This window comes from Melanotaenia boesemani, chromosome 6 (genome assembly GCF_017639745.1).
Source record: "Melanotaenia boesemani isolate fMelBoe1 chromosome 6, fMelBoe1.pri, whole genome shotgun sequence".
In the NCBI taxonomy this organism is placed as follows: Eukaryota; Metazoa; Chordata; class Actinopteri; order Atheriniformes; family Melanotaeniidae; genus Melanotaenia; species Melanotaenia boesemani.
In genome coordinates this window covers 6,861,622-6,884,162 of record NC_055687.1, presented here as the reverse complement: position 1 = coordinate 6,884,162, position 22,541 = coordinate 6,861,622, and the positions used below count along the sequence as shown (strand labels likewise).

Genomic DNA, 22,541 nt, shown 5'->3' with positions numbered 1-22,541 from the left:
AGCAGAGAAGAGACGATAGCTGAGGACATGTATTCTCTTATCAGGAAGCTCAGTTTGTTCAGCCTCGCAGTTCACTGCAAGGCAAAAGAGAGGCATTTGTTTGGACTAAAGAAGAAGTTGAGCTTCTTCTTTAAGTAACGCACTACAAAGCAAAAAAAGAAAAACTTGAGAAAGGGTGGATTGGGAATCAGCACTTGTTCGTCACATTGACGTCATATGCGGTTACGCTGTCCTCACAGTACCCCAGATGGCAGAGGACTCAAAACTATCCACTTTGGTACCTGGCTTCAGACATGGTCAGTGGAGGCTAATCCCTGGTTTCATGCGGATAAAATGGTGGTTTCCTAAAGTACTATTGTGGTTTTACTGTAATCCAGGGTCTTGGGGATGGCCCCTTAAACTCCAGGAGAAAAGGACATATTAGTGGTGCAACCTGAACGTGACAGAGTTTGATCTTTTCATGCAGGTGTAACACCTACTTCTCAGCAAACACATGCAGTGAGGTGGTGGTCAGCTTCTCCAAGGCATCCAGGAAGACGTGGAGCTTCTCCAGACCTTCCAGAGTGTCATTCAACACTTCAGCCAGCTCCTTCTCCAGCTCTGCACGTTTGTTGTCTGCAGATATCTGAGCGAATTTACTCTTCATAAATTCCAGGAAGGCCTTACCTTTATTCTTTGACTGTTTAATATGGCTGAAATCTAGCTCCATTTAGTCAGCTCTATCTTTTACTTCAGAAATAAAATCATCAGATCCAGTCTTTTATCTCAACATATTGTTAATTTTTACAGATATGAACCTCTGCTTTTACCTGAGGAAACACTGGAGGGATTTGTCCTGGTTGGTTGTTAATGACCTCAGGTGTAACTTTGACACATGGAAGCATTCAGTTCTGGTTCTACTGGATCCAAGCACCACCTTTGATACAGTAAATCACCAGAATTAGAAGGCTGGTGGGCAACTCAGGCACTGTTCTTAAATGGCTTTACTCCTATCTCACAGATCAACAGTTTTATGAAAGTATGGATACATGCTTCTCAAAGATCCACAAAATCCTATGATTTATAAATAAAGGTATATATAAAGGTATTTTAATTTTAGTCAGCTGTTCTAATGCACATGTGCTGCTGATCCTTAATAAAAGTATATATAGCACTGAAGGCTGTAAATTAGAACTGTCTCTTTGGTTACTTGACATAAATATAAATATATATTAAGATATATATCGTATATTGTGATTCAGGTAAAAAATATTGAGATATAAGATTTGGTTCATATCGCCCATTTTTTGTTAAAATATTGTAGATTTTCGTAGGCCATATAGTAGATTTGTAGATTTTGTAGGCCAGTTTTTCATTCACCTTTTTGGTTATTCTTGGTTTTGCTTTTTACTGGCTTGTTTTGAGTTGAATTTAGACAATAGCTGTTATATTGTGTTTTTGGTTTAAGCAGATCCGCTAACCCCAACATGTAAGATTCACCATCTTGGTTTTTTGTATGGTTCCTCATTTCTGCTTGCCACAATAAAAATCTGATAACTCCCCTTTTTACATCCATCCACAGTGCTCTTTTTTCTTACGCCCTCTCATTACCCCTGAGTCGGGTCATAACAGGCTGCTTCTTCCTGTCTGTTTTAGATAACTAGATTAAATATTAGAAAAAAAAGGGGCTTTGTTGAAACAGGAAAAAATCTGAAAGGATCCAGCATCTACCTGAACAAACATTTAACAAAACCAAACGCAGACATCACCAAGAAAGCTCGCATCCTGAGGAGAAAAAAAAAGAAACAAAACACTTGGACCTCTAACGAACAATCCCATCACCAGTGGAAGCAAAGTATGGCTTAACTCCAGCTAATCACATCATCCATAACTATGACGGACAATGAAATATACAGACCAGATATGTCTGTAAACAGTAATCAGAAAGCCCATGGTGATGCTGGTAGCATGATGGATTAAAACATCTGAATATACAGATTATGGCCAACGGGATAGTCAGGATGGAATTGATCAGAGGACCAGTTCAGCGCCACCATCAGGATGGATCGTAACATTTAGCGAGCTTTTACAGGGTCATTTATACTGTCCAGGCATCCTACCCTCATTCATTTATTCAGTTTAATTTTTGAACAACCATGACGATATTTCTTAAGATTGTACCTAAAGAGTACTTTAGTTAAAATATGTGGATTAATGATTTAAACTAATTATTTTTGATTTCACAAAACTGTGAATAGGAAGGGTATTCTGTTCTGATGGGGAATCGCAGATCCACAGATGAACCTGTAAATTCAGTCTGTGGCAGCTCATTTCAGCACAACACCATCATTATTGATCTGTCCACATGCGTTACAATAAATCTATATCAGCTGACATCTTCTCTTGCCGACTTTTCAATAATCCTTGAATTGAGATTTGGTGGAACCAACCAAAATTTTGTCACATACATGGTAGCAAGACATACGACTCATTTTGACTCTTTTTGTGCAGGTTTAATAAAAAAAATATAGGACTCGAGAGTAACAAAAATTGACTTTTGGCCTTTTTTGGGGGCCTTAATTATCAGCTGATGGTGGTGAGAAAGTACAAAAATGAATAAAGCATGTGGAAAATAAGACAAGATTATCTTAATCTACTTATAGCAGAACATACAATAGAATAAGTTAATGTCTGTTACTGAGATCATTTTGTTTGAACCAGCTGCAGATGATTGATTGTAAGCTGAAGAACTTTAGCCTCATCTGGACGTGATGATGGACCTGCTGCTGGGTCTGAAACTGAAGACCATGTGGTTCATGATGTTAATCTTTGCAAATACTGATGTTACAATGTTAAAGTGGAGCTGAAAGGTTCGGTATATATGATTGTTATGCAATCATAGTCAGACAATTCCTAGTCAGGCAGTTCCCAGGAAGGCAGTTCCCAGTCAGACATTTCCCAGTAAGGCAGTTCCCAGTCAGACATTTCCCAGTAAGGCAGTTCCCAGTCAGACATTTCCCAGTCATACAGGTGGTTTCATACAGAACATGACTCAGTGACATTTATTGAAGAATCAATTTCAGAGTAATTTTTTTTAACATATTACTGACTCTTGGGAATTTGGATAAAACAGGTTTTAATTTTGAAAGTAAAAAGTTAGTTATTTTAAAAGATATGAAGTTATGTCATTAAAGACCAAGGTCATGGCTGTTCAACAATGTAGCAGTGCAGCAACCTCATTTTTTATTTTTTTAACAAAATAGGCATTTTTCCAGTTAACACATTCTTTTTGTCAACACAGTCAGACATAATAAAAAGCAAAATATATTTTATTGATTTGGTCTAATATGTATTTAGAGTTTTTATATCATTATTTGGCATTTTTAGTAGAATTGTATGTAAATACCACAAAACATATCTGGCAAAAAAAAAAAAAAAAAAAAAAATCAGGAAGTGTACATGTTTCTCCTCTACAAAGTCCACAGCTGTGTCAGATACTTTTTTATTGACAATTCTTAATAAATTAGGGTGTGGTGACGATTTTTGTGAAATAATACAAATGTACTACAATGACATTTATAGTTACATTATATTGTCCATGTCAGAGAGAATCAAAATTAAGAGGAATTAGACAAGAAGGTGTCCAACATCCCCAAAGCTGTTTGTTCTTTGTACTCAGATCCTAGTTTATTTAGTCATCAACCATTCAGAGCTCAGAGGTATTAACATATTTAACTATGAATACAAAATTAGCCAATTTGCTAACAACATGGTCATTTTTATTAAAAATAAAGACATGATTAGGAAAGCCCTACAAATAATTTCAACCTTTTCACAAGCATCTGATCTATCATTAAACTTGAAAAAATGTGAAATCTTACCACTCTATTCCTGTCCAGAGGTAAGCATTGAAAACATTCCTGGAAAATCCCAAGTTACATATCTGGGTTTCACAATACATGCTGATGGAATCACAACAAACCAATCTAATATCAAGATAAAAATAAACCAAATCGAAAGATCACTTAATCATTGGTTAACTAGAGATTTATCTATATTTGGTAGAATTTTGTTGGCTAAAGCTGAAGGCCTATCAAAATTAATTTATCTTTGTCAATCATTAAATGTAAATCAGATTCATATAAAAAAGGTTAATACAATCATTTTTAATTTTATTTGGAAAAATATAATACATTAAAAGCACCAGAAGTTTTTATCTCACCCGGAGTCGCTGTGGTTCCACATACCAAAATACCTTTTTGAAAAAGTTGGTGGTCTAGAGTTTTTGCTGAAATGTGACTTCTTAAATTCAAAATTGCCCCTAAAACTAACAGACAAGAAGATGTTACACTACCAGAAAATGTTGTTTTCTCACAATTTCACTCCACACAACTCCACTCTATGGAATAACAGGGTCATCACCCATAAACAGGAAATCTCTTTTCATCTCATGAAGGGCAAACGAAGATGTTTTCTTCATTTCACATCTACTAGGTCTGAATGGAGAATTACTAGAATTCAAAGATTTTGTTGATAAATTTAATCTAGAGTGCTCATTCAAAGAATTCAAAGCCATGTGCAAAGCAGCTCCACCCTCCCTGTTACATATGATTAAAAACAATCCAGATTTTTTTCGAAGGTGACTTCCTGAACTATCAGTTGGGGAAATGGAATCAAAGAAAAAACAATGCAATAACAAATGCCATGCTACAATTTCAGAGCCCTTTTTGTGAAGTGGCTACGTTTTGCCTGGACAAACGTAGGTATTACATGATTTAGAGTGAGACTGGGTTGTCCACACATCATTGCACCACCTGCAGTCTGAAGCCTTCGACCAGGCAAGTGAAATGGAGACTCATTGCCCAGACAACATTTTTCCATCTTCTATTATGTCTTGGTGAGTGTGTGTGAATTGTAGCCTCAGTTTCCTGTTCTTAGCTGACAAGAGGCACCTGGTGTTTTCTTCTGCTGCTGCAGCCCATCTGCTTCAACGCTGGACGTGTTGTGTGTTAGATACCTTGGCTAGAACCAGTGCTTTTTTTGACTTCCTGTTGCCCTTATGTCCAACCAGTCTGTCCTTTCCTCTGACATCACCATAACCATATCTCCCAAACAGTTTAATATTTTTCTTCTTTAGACTATTCTCTGTAAAACCTAGAGACGGTTGTGTGAAAATTCCAGTAGGTCCCTTTATTTAAAGCACTTTGGGAGGAGTGCTACACAAACAAAACTTTATTACTTTTTTCTTAAAGCCTCTCCAGATTTCACTTCCATATTTTTATTCATTAACCGGAATGCTGGGCTTCATTTTGGTTACCATTTGTTTTTGTTTTTTTTGGCTTCAGGTTGATTTTCTTTCCTGCTGTGTGACGTAAACACAATGTGGGTCAATCCGCAGCTGCTTGTTAATACAGAGTCTTTATTGTAAAAGAGGTAGAGAGAATACAGGTGTTTCACTGTACAGAAAAAGACAGCACTGTTGATACACTCATTCAAACCATTAATATGGACTCAAGCACACCTCATTCATTTTACAGGGACACATAAGCCCAGTACAAAAAGAAAAGAAAAAGATAAACACAACACAGAGAAACAAACACACAAAGTCTTTGGATATTTCTCTATTGCCCTCTCACTCACTAATGCACTCTCTCTTTCTGAGCCGTTAAAAAGAAAATAGTTGTTGCCCTAGTAATAAAAGCAATAATATTAATGATATAATGTGCTAAAACAATGATAATGCAGTCCCCAACCCTCCCCCTCCCGAACCACAAATAATTCTCAGTAACAGGTCAAAAGTAGTGGAAAACATGCCCTACAACCCCCATAATAAAACCACACCTACATGCACACAACACACACAGGGTCCGCATCATTTACCAACAGGGTGACCAGACAGAGAACCGGGTGGGCAGAGTCTTCACTCTATTTAAACTGGGCGATCAGCCGGGGCACCGCTGACCCGCTCAGAGCCGACAGCTTGTTGGGTGAGAACGTCCTTTTTAACCACATGGGTGAACAAACAAATCAGTCAGTTTGCAGATAAACTTAGAAAATGTTATGTGGCCTCATTTAAGCTCAGTAGATAATTTCACACTAATATAATTTCTCAAACAACTTCCGCGGATATGATTCTTTTCAGCTGCTCTAGCAAAGTTCTGTTCCAATCCAACTAATTATCCTAATATGTTAATAGACCTCCAATGGACGGTGTTGCAACTTTGCAGACTACAACCTGAAAGGAATGCGTATAAAATTATGGCTTGATTAACTTTGTTTTTATGATGAATTTCGCCCTGAAAGATCGATGCATCTTGTTTGTTTAAAGCCTTTTTCCTCCGGTAAACGCTTTTCTAACTCCTCCTCCACCGCTCGTAATCACTTCTCCCTGGGTCATCGCTCGGCTGAAGGTAAACAAGCGGACCCACACATTCACGCTGTGCACTCATCTGTTCATACAAACATAATAATGACCGATGCCGAGCGGTTAGAAACGAAAAAACAAACTGAAAATGTACATTTAAAATAACCAAACCAAACAAATGACATACAAAAAAACCAAACAACTGCAACCAAGTGGGAAGTGTGATATCATTCTTTCTGTCTTGTCTGTCATCAATCTTTCCGTCGCTGTCGTTCTGTGCCAGTGGGCGGGGCCATCAGTCAGAGTTTTCTGAAGCGTCGCTGTGGTGCGAAGTGCCAGACAGCGGCGAGTTTCGACCTTGCCAGTTTCCGTTCGCCTGGGAAATCGAAAGGGAAAGAAAGATGAAATGAGTAAAGTAGGTGTCACTCATTTCTGCCGCATTTCCCTGAAAACCCAAAGTTTCTTTTCCCGTCAACTGCACCTATTTTTTAAATCGTAAATCCTACATTTTCCATATCTTCATTTTATATTTCTTACCTCAGTATTTGCAAATTGTATATTGTAAATATTATTTAATTTTTGATCTGGATATTTGTTAAGAGTGTTTTTGTATATATTGTATCTTTTAATCATTTCATATTCTCATTCTTTCATTAATCTATAATGCTGCTATAGTGTTGGAATTTTCCAGTCTGGGATCAAAATAGTTAATCTGATTATGATTTATGGGGATTTAATTTGTAAAAGATAATCCAACTCAGGAGCAAAATAACTCCAAACATAACTTTTCTGTTTTACAAGTTTCTACAGGTCTACGTGGGCTTGTTGCTGTGGAATGAGAATCTGAATGTACGTCACACCGGGTTGCATGCTGAGACGAGAACGCTATCTAACAAGGATGGCTCTCCCTTCGCCTCTGCTTTCTATCACTTATGCATGGATAGCTTTTTTTTTTTTTAAATTTGGCTAAAAATGGACAAATCTAACCGAGAGAGGAAGAAATAAGAGCAGACAAACCATACTGGGAGTAAGAAATGTCTATTGCAAAATTTTGAATTTATGATAATTGAACATTTATTTCTGTCATTTTCAAGCATTTCCAGCACCAAAGACTAAAAAAACAAATTTCAGTATTAACATTTTATGAGATACCTTTTACTCACTAATCTGGCCGTATAAGGTTTTCTTTCACCAGATCCTGTTTTTTCTGCCGGTGTCGATGGACACCTCTATCAATGGTCAGAATCAGAAGAAATCAAGAGATAGTCCATTCATTCACCATGAGGATCCACATAGAAGTGAAGCCCCAGATAGTCATTAGATGAGTGAACACTTCACTTTAAAACCTCCTTCATCTCCATGGAAACTACCAGGACTTTATGATTCATTTTAAACAAAGGACACATTAGCAGAGGTTTTTAAAAGTGGAATAAAATTTTGCCACAAAACAGCAAAGGACAGACATCCTTTATGATTGTCATATTTTTGTTTGCTACTCTTTGGCTGCAGTCTCGCTCAGCTTTTTGTGCTTTTATGTGACATCTTGTTTGTGTGCTTTGCTTGAAGAGGAGAAATTAGCAGAAGTTTTAAAATGCTCTTCCCATGTTTTTGTTTTAATCCCATATAATGCCGGTGCTTGGTAGAATCTTAGCTGAGCTGGTATTCTACATGTTAGGATTGGTGCTTGTTAGTATGTGAAAAGATCTTCTGTACTGCATGTCATGCTGCCCCCTGTACAAAAACTTCTGTCAAGAAGAGGTTAAACACACACACACATGCGACTCCTTTCCTGTTGTTTAAGTGCAGTGTGATTAGCCAAGCACACACACGAGTTCATACAGTCACCATAGATAGCAGATAGCAACGAGGATGGGTTAAATGCAGAGAAAGAATTTCCCATCTTGGGATTAATAAAGTATAATAAAATGAAATAAAAATTTTAAATTGTGTCCAGTTAGTATTTCCTGGCAGAGATAATTCTGTATACTATGGTAAGAGGAAAGAATGGCTTCAAATAGAGCAAATCAAGCACCTGCGCTCCCATTTGGTAGGCAGAGTGCTCGCCGTTCACAGCTGGAACCCCGAGGAACAGGTCAGCTGATCCAGACAAAGAGAAGGACCCCGACCCTGAAGAGAAACCAAAAGAAGAATAAAGCTCACTCTGTCATTTCCAACAGTTATCGGCAATTTTTAGAGCTTTTTTGTTTATTTGATTGAAATGCTATGCAAATCTTTACAAAAACAGCTGTAAATATGACCTTTTATAAACTTATTAAGGACGTAAACTCACAAGAGAGTGTCAGCATAACTTTTAAGTGGGGGTTGTTGAGAGAGAGGCAGAGGTGAGTACCTGTGGAGTTGGGAGTATGTGGGGAATCATCACCCTGTCTGGCCCCCAAAGCTGTCTTCATGGCGTAGAGGTTGGCCTCCTCCTGGAACTTACCGATGTTTTTCTTGTATCGGATTCTCTTGTTGCCAAACCAGTTGGAAACCTGTTGGAAAAAAAGCAGCACAACAAAAACTCACAATGCAGTTTTGGACTGAATATGACCTTTTTTATGGTTCAAGCCTGATGTATTTATATGAAGCCGTTTTAGTTCATGTTTCTCGCAGCTTAAACTTGGGAGAGGGGGATCATTTTCACTGAATATGCACAAGGACTGTAACTGCAGTAAATACAAAACCCTTAAAAGTCAATACGACATGCTACTTAATGATTTTACTGTTAAGAAAGGAAGGCTAATGCACAACTTCAGCATGTTTCTTCAGGTAGACTTGGTGAATTACCTGAGAGACAGTGATTCCACACTGCTTGGCAAGCTCCTCTTTGGCTTCTTCACTGGGATATGGGTTAGACAAGTGGGAGTAGAAATACTCATTGAGGACCTCTGTGGCCTGTTTGCTGAAGTTGCGCCTTTTACGTCTGATGAGACACAGAGGGTCAGAATTAAGTTCTTTATATTCGATCTAGCAGCAGTTTTGTTCTTTTCTTTCCATTTTTTCACATAAATATCTACATATCGATTAAACATTTTACGGGACATGCAGCAAGTTAAAACTGAGGAAAAATAACACTGAAATGTAAAAGAAGGAGATGCATCAGTGTAGTAGCACATTTTGAAATGAAGGCAGTTATTATGAAGTTCAGAGGGAAAGAAAAAATCCTGAGCCTGAACATTTTTAGGCGTTCTTCAATGGACACCGCTAAATTTCAGCACAATATTATCGCACAGAACACATTACACCTTTATCCGCAATAATGTCCTGTTCAATTCAGGACTTTTTCCTATTTCAATTTCTTTTTCTAAATTGCTTACATGGAAAATGTCCTTAGGCAGAGCCAGATTTGTGGTTATGGTACAGCAGTATATAAAAACGATGGTAATAGTAAACTCCGTGTGACTACAATGTGGTCCACACACATGTAATGCTTTTAATATCCAAAAATAAAGTTTTATAAATAGTCATTGACACAGTGAATATACTACTATACCCTGTGCTGCAGGGCCCATGTTAGTTATCTGTGCTGCAGACTGGAGAAAAGCTTCATTTCTTACACAGACTCATGCTGTTTGGAGATCATGTTCATGTTCTATAAAGCTGTTCTTGGTAGCATCATCAGGCATGGTATGGCTGAATGGTTTAACACATTAACAGTTCAGTCTAAATCTAGACTCACAAATATAGATGAAAGTAATTGGGTTAAATATTTAGCAACCAGTAGCTGTTCTGTACGGGGATGCCTCAGCAACGGATTCAAGCTGATGTCAGAAGGAGGAACATCCATCGCTGGTCAATACATCCAATTTGATTTCTATCAAGTCTGACTAAGGCTGGAATTGTGACAGTTTAACCATCACTCATTTACAGAATTATACATCTACACCATGACTGTAGCAGCAGTAATGCAGTTCTACATGTTCTTCTACATCAACACTGAAAAATATCATTGGCTGTTTGTTTCCCCAAATTTAACATCTGATGAGCACTTAAGTTGTAATAATCAGCTAAAATCTAAGCCTAAAAAAAAGAAGAAAAAAAAATATAGAGAGAAAATTCTCATTTGTGCCCACCTTTGCCTAGTCAGTGCCCTTGCCTGGCCCCCTCATTAAAACCTTTCTAGACCCGCCCCTGCATATAAATCCTTTATTTTACCTATCAACTACCTGGTTAAAAAAGGGTTCTACTCTGATTTGTATTTCAGAACCTGTTCATGATTTCTCTTCATCGCATTCATGGCTCCTAAAGTAAAACCTGCCTATCCGACATCTGCACAGCACCAACGATTTAGAAAAGACTTAATCTTGACACTCGCTAGATATCTCATCCATTAGGCTGTAACCAGCAGATTTTACAGCTGTGTAGCCAGCAAACTTCAGCTAATAATGAAAATAATATCAAATAAATGGAAACAAATGGCTAATTAAAACAGGCTACCGTTTTGCGTTAAAACCTTGCTAGATCAGCTGATCACCGACAGTCCTGTCATGAGTCAGGAGCAGCAGGAGAGGGAGGAGGAGGAGGAGCGGGGGTCATGTGGTGTGTCCGAGGTTAAATGATGGCTATGACTGAGAGCAAGACGTCTCCATTCAGCAGTCTGCTTTTTTTGTTCCTTGCACGCCTATTTCTCGCATTTCTTTTCCCATCACCCATTGCGCCACGCCGGAATTCTGGCACGGTGCTGGATTCCCATCACCCCTGATAATGTATTAAAATAATATGAGACTACCAGATGGCAAAGGGAACTTAATGTAGACATCACAGATGATCAGTGGGACACTGCTTGGAAAACTATCTGTACTAAAATAAAAAGTATGCAACTTAAGATTTACATGGTCCACACATTCCGATCTCAGCACCACAGATTGGTCCAAGACTTTCATTCCTTTGCCTCAAATACCAAAGAGAAACAGCCAATTTGTGGTCATGTTGGAAAATGCAGAGGTTTGGGAATAACGTTTGGCCGAAAATAGCATTACAGCTCTTAATCTGGAGAATGGCCTAAAATGTATGCAGCTTGGTCAAACAAATAATTCTAATGCTAATAAATACAGAAGTAATCTGAACTGACTGCTAACATTTTGTGCAAGAAAAAGTATATTCATTAACTGGATAAGAGAAAATGCCCAATCTATAGCTCAATGGCACAGGACATTTCTCAAGTATGTGTCTTTGGATTATCTAACAGGCCTGTTAAACTCTAAAAGGTCACATGCTCTACAGAACATAGGACGCCTTTTTTTATATTGGTCTGAATATTTCGCCTGCCCTTTCGTCCATAGTTTAACTTAAACTTGTGTTTAATTTTTCATTGCTGTATCAATGTACATGATGGCCAAATGTTGCATTTTAAGATGTTAGATGTCATCTTACCATAGGCCTGTCGCGATAAGCAATAAGTCAATTAATTGCACGGTTAGAAAAAATGAGCATGATAAGTTTGCCAGCTGCGATCATTTTTTTTTCTATCTTACTTTACCATAGACTGTGTATGACAAGAAGTTTCACTATGTACTATCCCGACAGAACGCTCTCGTTTTTTGTGGAGTGATCTCTCTTGTGTCATACTTGGCAGCAGCATGTTGCAGCACAAGACCGTGGTGAAGGACTTAACCTGTGCAAGCCGGTTTGCAGAATTTGTTTTACGGGGCTGCCAACTCTCACGCATCGGCCATAAGACTCGCGCATTTGAGTGGCTTCTTACGCTCTCACGCTAAACCTCAGATTTCTCACACTGAAATACACATCAATCAGCTAATCGAGAGGTTCGGAAGGATTTCCAGTGGGCTGCATTACTTTTGGGCCGGTGTCCCGGCGTATGAGAAAAAGGCGCAGCGGTGCGGCGCAGCGGTGCATCGCAGCAGCGCGGTTCACTCACTGCTCATAGATCAGTCTGACAGGCAGTGATGAGGGGAGATATTTCAGCTTCACAAACAGCAACGATGCGCAGTTTTTTTTCTAGTTTGTTTTATTTAATACACTGGTACTAACTGGCAGTTTTACCGGCTTTCCCTGTTTGAGCCCCATATTTAATATATTTTTTATATATATATATTTTGAAGACCAATTTTGTTTACAGAACAGAGACTTTATTTGGTTTTCATTCATTGCTAATGAGACAGAGAGTCCGTTCTATTTATTGTTTTTGATTTATTTAAAATTTCTTCCAGTTCCAGCATAAAATGTTCTTTAGAAATGAGTTTATTGATCTTTGAAAGAGTGTACTTGCATTATTATGGCATCGTCATTATATTAGTTGAAAATGGTCTCAAGATGACAACATTATCGCTTTGCGCAATATTATCACTTATTGTGATCATTCCTGAGAAAGTTTATCGCAACAGGCCTAGCTGATAATGTTTGTTGTTTGTTTTTTGTATTATTTTTGTATTTGGATAAAAGCTAAATCAGATGAATAAAAAAATATTGAAGAAACACAACATATCTCCCACCTGGCATCGAGGAAGCGGGACCGCAGAATCATGACGGCCTCACAAGTACTCTGCTTCAGCTGGGTCTGGATGGAGCTGAACTTCCGGTGGATGATGCCCACCATGCGCTCGATCTCCCGCGGAGTTACGGGCCGTGTGCGTGACTGCTCACGCAGCAGGTTCATCACGTGGGTGGTGAATTCAGTGCAAGCCTAGGTAAAGGAGACAAATGAGCAACAAAATGAAGCTGTGTGATGATTTTCATTAAGATCCTACACTGACATTCCCACCATGCATACCTGAGAAGAAAACTATGTGTTTAAAATTTCTGTGGCCTCCTCATACATAGAGATCATGTGATTTGGTACTTTTTTGGCATACAAGCAATCATATTCTCTTCTATTAATTTGATAATCTCATATGATTTGACATCATTGTATGGAAGTTGAAGCAAAAGGCCCAAAAGGTGGGGCTCTCCATCTCTGAGCTGCTTTAAAGCATCACTTAAGATGTCAGCCATTAACTACTATAAGTATACATTCACACTGCACGACTTAATGCTTTGGTCTGATTTTTTTTTTTTTGGCTGGGATCCCATTTTTTTCTAATGGATGTTCACATTATTATTTAAATGGGAACTCCATTAGTCTCTAGTGTGAACAATCTACAGCCCAGAAGTAACCCGTGTGCACAGAAGAAGACTGAAGTTGCATGCAGTGTGCTGTGTTTACAGTAGTGGTGGATGAACTGATTCAAATATCAATACCAACGCTAGTATTGATATTGATACTTGTGTAAAAAATCTCATCCATGCAGTAGGTGCTGCAGCTGCATTTCATCAAAGAAGCAACCCGGCTATCTGGGTTTACCTCTCCGTCACAGTGCGAAGCAGTCATACGTTGCTCATCCTCCCCCTTCTTGTGTTTTGACATTGTACCGTCACATGACTTAACTGTGCAGGTAAACAAGCAAGCAAACAGGCACAGGCCAGCAGCACACACACTACCAACTGGTAAGGAGTGTGGACCAGAATGTCAGGTGCGACGATGCGTGGTTAACTGTTTGATATACCAAATGAGTCATCCTGTGGCTGCCCTCCTAACGTTAAAGCTTGAAAACTGTATGAATTTTCAAAAATAAGGAGGATAAAGTGGTTTTTGGTGGATTCGATTCACCACTGTGAAAAGGTACCTACATGCCAAAAATCAGCTTCTTTCGCTGAGATAATGTCAAATTTGAATTTTTAATATGGCACAAGTAATAACTTTGTTGTTTATGCGTTAATGTGTTTAAAAACAAACAAAAAAACAGACATTTTACACACTTTGTTATTTCGTTGCACTTGCTGCAATGACAACAAAGTTCTATTTTAATTCCACAGACTCGTCTCTTTGTATTAACGCAAACACTATTAAAAAGTATGTGGTTGACGATACTAGTTCTTCATGTACTTGGTATGGGATCGATACCAAATCTTGTAGTACCATACACCACTAGCTCAGTAAGGTAGGTATGGATGCTACACATATTAGCATGTGTACCAATTTTGATGTTGATGTACAATCAAAGCTGACAAAGTTATGATATGATACGGACCATTCTCAGCTTTTATCACTAATCACATTTGTGGGTGGCAAAAAGATAATAAACATTAACTTCTTAATATATATCACCGGGATATCCCTAATTTTTACATTGTGTTAAAGTTATCTGCATCTGCTGTTTTCTTCCTCACCTTTGACATTAAAAGGAAATGCTTTGTTTGGGGCACTTTCCACAGCTTAAGTTCTGACACCCATCCTGACAAGAAATACTTATAAGCCTCTAATCTGACTTGTATGCTTTTAATTCAGACCCTGCGAAGTGCGACCGTAGTAGTATGTCAGTGTAAGGTAAATCGGGTAGCAATATCTCCGTCGGTTGTATGTTTTTTTTTTTTTAAAAGCAGGAATCATACGGATTTTAAGCACCAACCAGTGCATGTTTCTTTTCAAAATATTCCCATCTAACCACATAAGTGCTGAACTGGTTCAGAAAGTGTTAAGTCCGCTAGCGCCATCCCTGATGAGAAACATTTAATAGTCACTATAGCAGGAATGGGTCCCAGCTAGCTTTTTACCACCCAACGTGGTGACGTAAACGAACGCCAGTCAATGAATGGTTCATAGTTTCATACATTGTTTACATTTGATCTTGTTTTGGCCCGCTTCCACTGGCACACAATTTCAATGACATGGAAGTTAAAAAATAAAAAAGACATAAAGAAAAAGAAAACAGTTTGTGCTGTTCAGACTGTCACTTAAAAAATAAATAAATAAAATGAAATAAATATGGGTCACATAGGGGCAAAAGGGTCAGTCAGACTTTCCTGCAGTGCTTATTTTTAGAATTCCTACTGTAAAGCACTTTTTAGTTTTTAATCTGTGAAAGGTCCTATATAAATAAAATTTCCTTCCTTCAGTGTGAGCATAGCCTAATTAATCATTCACAGTACACCTATTTGCAAAATATCAAACCTTCTTAACAAAGGTCATCCTAATAGTATCGCAACCAATATTATTTTATGAGAAGTTCATGAGGAGTAGGAAAGCTTGAATAGCAGTGTTGTTAATTTGACAAAACCTCTATGACAAAAAAAAACACAATTTAAGCTCATAGGATAACTCAACCCTGTAGAAATATTAATGTAAACTGTAGACCTAAATGGGTTAATGACAAATACATCTAGTGGAATTGTTTATAATTTTAGTCTTAAAGCTGCTGATCCTGCTATAACTCTACAGTATTCACTTATTAGTACCTTTTCTAATAACTTATCACTTATGGAGCTGATATCTAACAAATGGATAAAATGTACTCCCCGCACCCACTAAAAGAAAGCTTGTGCTTCGAAAGCTCAAACTAACATGCCAATGGATTACACAGCTGGAGGGCAGCTTCAGTAAGGGCAAACGTGTACAGGCGAACTCAAAGCTCGGCTCCTGTTGCGACACGGTACCTGCTCATACTTCTCCAGCTCAGTGTGGTAGATACTGCGAATCTGGCTCAACTTGCTTTTGTAGTCGGAGTGCTCGAGCGAGCTGTCAGGTGACATCCCTCCTGAGCTGGTGGCAGCGGACACGGCAGCAGCAGCTCCACCACCCTTTTCTGGCCCCGCGACACCTTCTGCCAGCAACATGTTGTCCAAACGCACCAGCTGAGGATCCTGAGGCTCTTCCTCCTGGTTGTTCCTCATTGACAGGCCTGTGGATAAAACACATGTACGTGTTTAAACTAAATTAATGCAATATGTACAGACTGTACTCTAAACTTCAAACACGGTATGACAGCATATCCGGCCATGCAGTTATCTCACCTGCTAATAACTACTGTTATATCTTTGACATAAAAGGTCAACTGGAAAACGCCCAATACTAACGAGGTGAAAGGGGCCATATCACCACCAACTGTAGGAGAGTTGGACACACTTAATAAATCAATTCTCTTCCCATGCTTGTATTGTGGCACATGTACAGTATTCTCTTTAAATCACTAAAGTCGCAACCTTGTGTGGTAGAGGGGAAGTCAAAGTATGCCTAAAAATATGCTGATTACCTAAATCAGGATGTAAAATCAGTGTTGTTAAAATTAACGCTGAAAACGTTAATGTGACCTTTAATACTGCACAATATGAATCAGTTGGAAATTGCTTGGTCCAATTAATGGTAAAATCACCAGCATTTTACTCGTCATCCTTTTTTATGCTGTAACTAGGACTTTTTCTTATTATCCGCAAACAATAGGATTACTTGTACTATAACAATTGTACTGTTTGTTCTGCTGTTATTCATCACTGATCATAAACCAAACAACCATTTGCATTATCATTTTTATTCTGTAATAATGTTACTGACAAACAAATGTATTGTGTGTATACCGATGCACTCTGCTTATTTACAATTTTATTGGTTAGTGATGACACAGTGTCATCACAGTCTAATAAGGCTGCAGGACAAAAAATGCTAACAGTGACCGCTTTAAAAAGCATGTGAGGAGCGTCAACCCACCAGTCTTTTCTTTGATCTCGCACAAAACACTGAACAATGCGGGTTTCATCCGGTGACAGTTGAGAGCATGTTTCCTGTAGAGGCCAAAAGAAACAGAACTAGTAATTGCAACAAACCAACTATACACAGAAATAGTGACAGCATGCAAATCGACCAAAACAAAAACATTGACTGGTGACAGACCAATTACTTTTGGCGAGGCTAAGTTAGCAACCATTAGCTGCTAGCTAACTATGAGACAAACAGCACATTGTTTACGGGTGAACTGGCTGTATACGATAGCTAAAGAGTTTTGAAATATTTTTCATTTGTTGTCATAGTAATATAATCTTAATTCGCTCTTTTGGAGGCGTTTACTTGTAGGAATCTTGTTGTTGTAGCCTTAGCTAGTTAGCATCGGTTAACAGAAGCTAGCATGCTAACAATGGTTGCGATAACAATCGCAGCAGAAATAAATGAATGTTTTCCAACAAAGATCAAGAAGCAAATGGCTACACTTTAATATAACAGCACGTGAATATGAACGTCATCAGGTCATAACATAACTAACTTTATTTTCTCTAAGCTAGCTAATTATTTAGCTTCTGGCTAATTAATCTAAACAATAGACTGAAGTTCAGGAAACTTTGCCACTGCGAGACAGACTCAAAACAAAAAGCATATGCAGCGTTTGTAACATTTAAAAAACATATTTATTTAAAAAAATTAAAAAACTAAAAGTCGTCACTAACTTTGCTTGTGCCTCGTCCAAACTTTGGTCGGTGATGGTCATTATTTGCTGCAGTATGTCACCAATGTCTCTGCGGGTTTCATGTCCGTTCTCTGTGCCCTCGAGGCCCGACTCTCCTCCGTCCGACCGGTGCTGGGAGGGTTGATGAACCGAGTTAAGCGCGTGCATCCCGGGGTGGCCACTCACGCCCAGTCCCCGGCCGTTGGATGGCCCGTTGCCCGTCAGAGGCTGCTGCTGCAACATCTTCAGCGACGCACAGTGGCGACGACTGCTGCCCAACTGCGCTCACACATTCCAAACACAGCCTGATCCGAGGCATCGCACCAAAGCTGGCTCCCCTAGCGATTGACAGCAAAAGGTACAAGCACGGTGCAGCATGTGACAGCGTTTTCTTTTTCCTTTTTTTTAAACTTTTGCACTAGTGTTGTAACACTGCAAGGTTGAAAGCCACCACAACAACTAAACATCTGCACACTTTGCATTCAGAAAGCAGAAATGAGTGTTTGTAAATGACCGTTTGTGTGTCAGTGTACAGCAACGAAGTAAGATCAAAGCAAATGGCCTGAAGATCATGTGTTAAACTACATTACTAAACATGCTCACAAAGCTCAGATTAAAGATGATTTCTCTTTTGTGAAATGATAATCTCCTTCACACCACTTCTCTCATTTGTCTCGACTTCTCGTTTTAGCAGAAAGTCAACAGGATGTGTGCCAAAACCACAGCCCCATCAGAAGTGCGCGCCTGTTTCAACATGTTGCAGCTGACATATTCAAATGCTGACAATTCTGAGCAGCAGCTGCCCACAGCTGCTCATTCAGCTCTAAATTAACCTCAGAACTGAAGAAACCTCGCTCAAGAGCGCACCTAGGCAGACCAAGTCCATGGCAAGGATTCTTTCTGCTTTTTAAAAGTCATATTTCATAATAACCTAACAAGGCAATGTGGGCCAAGTAAATAGGGGTGGGCTGTAACAAGAGGAACAGGAAGAGAGGAGATGAGAGAAAGAAGGTAGAAAGGCACACTCAGAGAGGGTAAGAGCTTGTCACGTCGGCATGTGAGACTTTTCACAGCAGTTTTTGCTACTTGTTTTTTTTTTTTTTTTTTTTATCTGTGTAAAGATACTAACAAGTGGTGAGTCAAGACAAAAAATGCTGTGCTCAGTCTGTGGTGACTTCAAGAGATGATGTTATGAGGAGATAAAGTCCAATAGATTAAGGTAAGGCTGATTTTTTATGTACATTTGATATATGGTAGAGAAAGAAACCTGTGGGGATAAATGTCTTTGAAACTTTGGGAAACATCTCAGATCACGTGTCAAATAACCAGTGGAAATATATGTCTTCATACAGCTAGATTTTTCTGCCTAAACATCTGTAACCACAATTCTAGAACCTGCTAAACTGGTTTGTCATATTTCTTTACAAGAGAAAAACACAGCTCTATAGTCCTTGTGTCTGTTAACACACGTCTGTCAAGCTTAGTTTTTTTCCCCTGAAGAAGTAAGAGTGGAAAGTCTAATGTTTTTTTTACTATGGTTTAACCCCTTCTTTGGTGTACCTTTTCATCAGGCCTTGACAGAGAGATACCACAAGAGTCAGACTCTACAAAAATCAAAGTTGAAATGGCTGAATTGGAGCTGCTGGAACCTCTTGTCATCAGAGAAGACGGAGACACAACTGAGGATATCAGAGAAAGAGAGGCAACAGGCAGCGCGGATGCAATCGTACGAAGCTGTAGCGAAGAATCTGCTCTCAAAAAGGAAGAGGAACACTTAGAGGACTCAAATCAAGAAGCTGTAGCGAGTAAAATGTGTTTACAGGAGAAACAACAGGCAGAGACGGAGGCGGGCCGGTTTAAACCAGAGCCTGATAATGAGAACGCAAATGATGGACAAAACAGAGATAGTACTGAAGGTGAAGGGCAGACACTTGAAGTGGTGGTTAGAGAAAAACCCAGTAACACGGAGGATAAAAATGTTACAGAAAATGAGCATCAAGTGGACACAAAGAGGTTAGATTCCTCTAAACCTGAAAAGGAAGAGAAGCAAAAGGAGGACTCCACAAAGGTAGGTGAATTGTGGTGACTGTAAGTAGTTCACGCTTTGAATTATTTGTACTGTTTTTGACTTTACCAACTAACCACATATTGTACTAAAACAGTCACTTGGTGGGAAAAACAGCAGGTTTTATTTTAGGTCATGTGGGAGTATGTAGGAGTAGAATAATCTTTTCTCTTTTTTTTTCTTTTACTGTGTCAACCAAAAAGCTGTGCCACTCACTCAGAAACCTTTCTTCTCTCCCCCATTCTTTCTCTGCCTCCTACCTGCGTTTCCTCAGGCTCACCGGTTAACCCCTGACTTCCCGGAGGCGCTGTACGAGCTACTCTGCACCCTTCAGGAGGGGAGGCGTCTTAATGACCAGCGTTGCTCCTTCAGGATGGAGGTGGAGGTCAGGAGGAGGAGGTGCCATTCTGAGCCTAACACCACAAAACCAGCTAACAGAGGTGGGGGGCCACTTAAATGCTCTTGCGTGTGTTTTCCGTGGTATGATGATGACTCATGTTAAGCAAGGCGAAACATCATGAATCTAATGGAATCACACATTCTCTCTGATGACTCAACAGGTTTTTCAAACGTTCATGTTGCCACATCTGCCCTTTTAGCCCTGACCATATAAAACCTCTCTTTTTTTTTTTTTTTTTTTGTTTTCCAGTTGTCTTTTCTTCTATGACTTCGCTGCAGAAAGAGGAGTTTTTTGAGCTGGTGGCCACTGCACAAGCTCGCCGACTAGATGACCAGAGAGCACAGCTGGAGAGGTCTCCACCACCAAAACCAAAATCCAGAAGCTTCAGAGGAAGTTTAAAACAGCTGTCTTTTGTGAAAAAACCTGCACCACCCTCCGTCTGTAAAGACGATCTGTATGACATGATTCTCACAACACAAGTAAGCAGTGTGGATTTCTTTTGATTGAATGTTTTTTTTTTTTTTTAAAACTCTTGCACCATGGTCAAATTTCATACTTGAACTCTCGTTTTCGCTTCCTCCCCTCAGGCCCAAGGCAGGTTGGAGGACCAGCGCAGCAGAGCTCCTGGTCCTATGGACGATGAAGACTTCTTCTCTCTGCTCCTGAGAGTTCAAGGAGGGCGCATGGACGAGCAGAGGACCGAACTACCATGCCTGCTGCAAACCTGAGATGGGAGTTAAGAAAGAGTTGGGTTATATGTAGCTGTTTGCTGTTTTTTTTATCCTCCTTTTTGATGCTTTGTTTTGGGAATTAATGTCCCTGCTTAGTGTCAGAGTTAAAATTATAGCAAAAATGACAAGCTTTTAACATAACTTTAGGGATGTTCTTAGTAAAACGTTTACTTATTGGTAATATTATTCGTTTTTTTTTCTCTCTCTCTCTCTCTTAATCCGCATCAGTACATCGGTAGATATGCTTTCTTGTTGGAAAGTTTTATTAAATATGTGCAATGAGCTGTCTGATGGCTGCTGCGTGCGCACATTTTAAATGTGGAGGAGGCAGTGTGCTGATCTCTGTTGTTTTATTTGTAAAGTAGAATCAGTGATCAAACACACCAGCTTTGGTAATGAAGAGATGATAATACCTCTAAGGTTGTGCAGTGCTTGAGTGTGTGTGATAATTCTCCTGCAGAATAAACTAAAACTATATTTGTACCATTTCTTTCTTTCTGTTTGTGCATGTTGTCTGAATTTAATGAGGACAAAGTAAAACTTAATACATCCCCTAATAATATCCTCATATTTTTCCATGTATTTTTGTGATATTGCACATTGGTGTTGCAGTGTTGTACTTGCATGTTCATTATTAACAATCATCCCCTTGCCAGATATCCATAGACTTGTGTTTCTGTTTCTCTGCATATAAATCAAACCATTCACACAGGAATTGAGGAGCTTGTGATGTTCTGTTTGGGAACAAATGAGGCAAAGATAAAGGTGTTAATTTTTGACAGAATGAATGGCGCGCTGTTAGGTGTTATCTCAAACTTCCTGAATCGTTTATCTGTCAGTCCTTTACTGAAAGTGACACATACCCAGGTAAAATATTTTTGTAGTTTGTGTAACTAATTAAAAATATTGAAAATTAAATAAAAAATCATTGAAGTCAGTCTATACTTTGAGGAACAAAGGTAACTAAATTGACTTTTAAATAAATTCATTTAAGCAAATCAAGTAAAAAAAAACTATTGGCATTAACTTAAGTTGGATGGTAATAACTCTGCTTCACAATATTTACTGTTAAATAGAACTTGGTTTTCACTCATCACAAACCATGATCTAATAAGTTCATGTTTAAGGCTAAACATGCCTTTAAAAATTCTGCTGGCATTAATCGAGGCCATATTGTGTCAACAGCCTAAGGGAAACCTGTGACCTTCTCTGCAGTGTGTTTTGTCCACTCAGCTCAGAGGAAACCTCTCTGAGGAAGTCCTGGTCAGTCTGCAATAGAGGTGAGAGTTGACAGGAGGACGCTGTCACTTCCTCAAACAGAGTCATGCATGTGAGATATGATAGCAGCTCTGAACAACATCAATGCTGCTTCCAAAGGAAACAGATGAAAACATAAAAAAAATAAAAATAAGAAAATAGATTTTATGAAAGTTGTGAAAAAGACAAACAGGAAACAACAGCAGAGTGCCTGCCCAGGTCCCACTTTTATGAAGGGCACATGCAATGTTTCCCACAGATAGGATCAGTGTGCTGCATTACTTTGTTCCTCATCAGGCAGATTACAGATCACTTGTCAAGAGCAGATATCAGTTCAACGGGAATTTGCAACAGCAGTTTACATCTAATGCTTTATAAGTTAATCCTTCTAAACTGACAGCGAGTGGAAAGAATGAAAGGCTGTAAATCTGCGATTCAGCTTGCATACTAGCTGTGCTATAAAGGTTTTATCTTTCAGGGCTGTTACTGGAAATGTCTAAGAGAGCATAAAATCTCATAGGCTTCAGTTATATTATAT

General features: G+C 38.9%; 2 protein-coding genes and 1 long non-coding RNA gene across 5 annotated transcripts; 1 reads left to right on the top strand and 2 right to left on the bottom strand.

Moving 5' to 3' along the window:
- Window positions 1-5,378: 5,378 nt before the first annotated feature.
- Window positions 5,379-17,971, bottom strand: pbx2 (pre-B-cell leukemia homeobox 2). Its single transcript, XM_041987699.1, has 8 exons — window positions 17,552-17,971; window positions 16,821-16,894; window positions 15,773-16,017; window positions 12,796-12,986; window positions 9,131-9,266; window positions 8,694-8,835; window positions 8,376-8,470; window positions 5,379-6,719 (listed from the first exon to the last, which is right to left on the bottom strand). The coding sequence occupies exons 1-8, from the start codon at window positions 17,791-17,793 to the stop codon at window positions 6,639-6,641; spliced, it is 1,206 nt and encodes a 401-aa protein (XP_041843633.1). The 5' UTR covers window positions 17,794-17,971; the 3' UTR covers window positions 5,379-6,638.
- LOC121641521 lies at window positions 5,379-22,201 on the bottom strand. Its single transcript, XR_006010707.1, has 3 exons — window positions 22,191-22,201; window positions 21,231-21,235; window positions 5,379-6,339 (listed from the first exon to the last, which is right to left on the bottom strand). It is a non-coding gene; the product is annotated as an uncharacterized LOC121641521 (long non-coding RNA).
- LOC121641518 lies at window positions 18,313-21,405 on the top strand. 3 transcript variants are annotated; one of them, XM_041987702.1, is made up of 6 exons: window positions 18,313-18,561; window positions 18,672-18,769; window positions 19,122-19,618; window positions 19,890-20,055; window positions 20,265-20,494; window positions 20,603-21,405. In XM_041987702.1, exons 3-6 carry the CDS (start codon window positions 19,175-19,177, stop codon window positions 20,741-20,743), a joined length of 981 nt encoding a protein of 326 aa, XP_041843636.1. In that variant the 5' UTR covers window positions 18,313-18,561; window positions 18,672-18,769; window positions 19,122-19,174; the 3' UTR covers window positions 20,744-21,405. The 3 variants fall into 3 exon arrangements, with proteins under 3 accessions (XP_041843636.1, XP_041843635.1, XP_041843634.1); XM_041987701.1 differs by having other exon boundaries at window positions 18,313-18,584; XM_041987700.1 differs by having other exon boundaries at window positions 18,313-18,769.
- Window positions 22,202-22,541: the final 340 nt, after the last annotated feature.

Bases quoted from the DNA above. Each gene is read 5' to 3' on its own strand.
- pbx2 (XM_041987699.1), bottom strand. From the start codon at position 17,793: ATGTTGCAGCAGCAGCCTCTGACGGGCAACGGGCCATCCAACGGCCGG. The intron at 12,987-15,772 runs GTACCGTGTCGC...TCCTTTACCTAG, and splicing joins AGCTGGAGAAGTATGAGCAG to GCTTGCACTGAATTCACCAC. The intron at 8,471-8,693 runs GTACTCACCTCT...GTTTCTCTTCAG, and splicing joins ACATACTCCCAACTCCACAG to GGTCGGGGTCCTTCTCTTTG.
- LOC121641518 (XM_041987702.1), top strand. From the start codon at position 19,175: ATGGCTGAATTGGAGCTGCTGGAACCTCTTGTCATCAGAGAAGACGGA. The intron at 19,619-19,889 runs GTAGGTGAATTG...GCGTTTCCTCAG, and splicing joins AAAAGGAGGACTCCACAAAG to GCTCACCGGTTAACCCCTGA. The intron at 20,495-20,602 runs GTAAGCAGTGTG...TCCTCCCCTCAG, and splicing joins ACATGATTCTCACAACACAA to GCCCAAGGCAGGTTGGAGGA.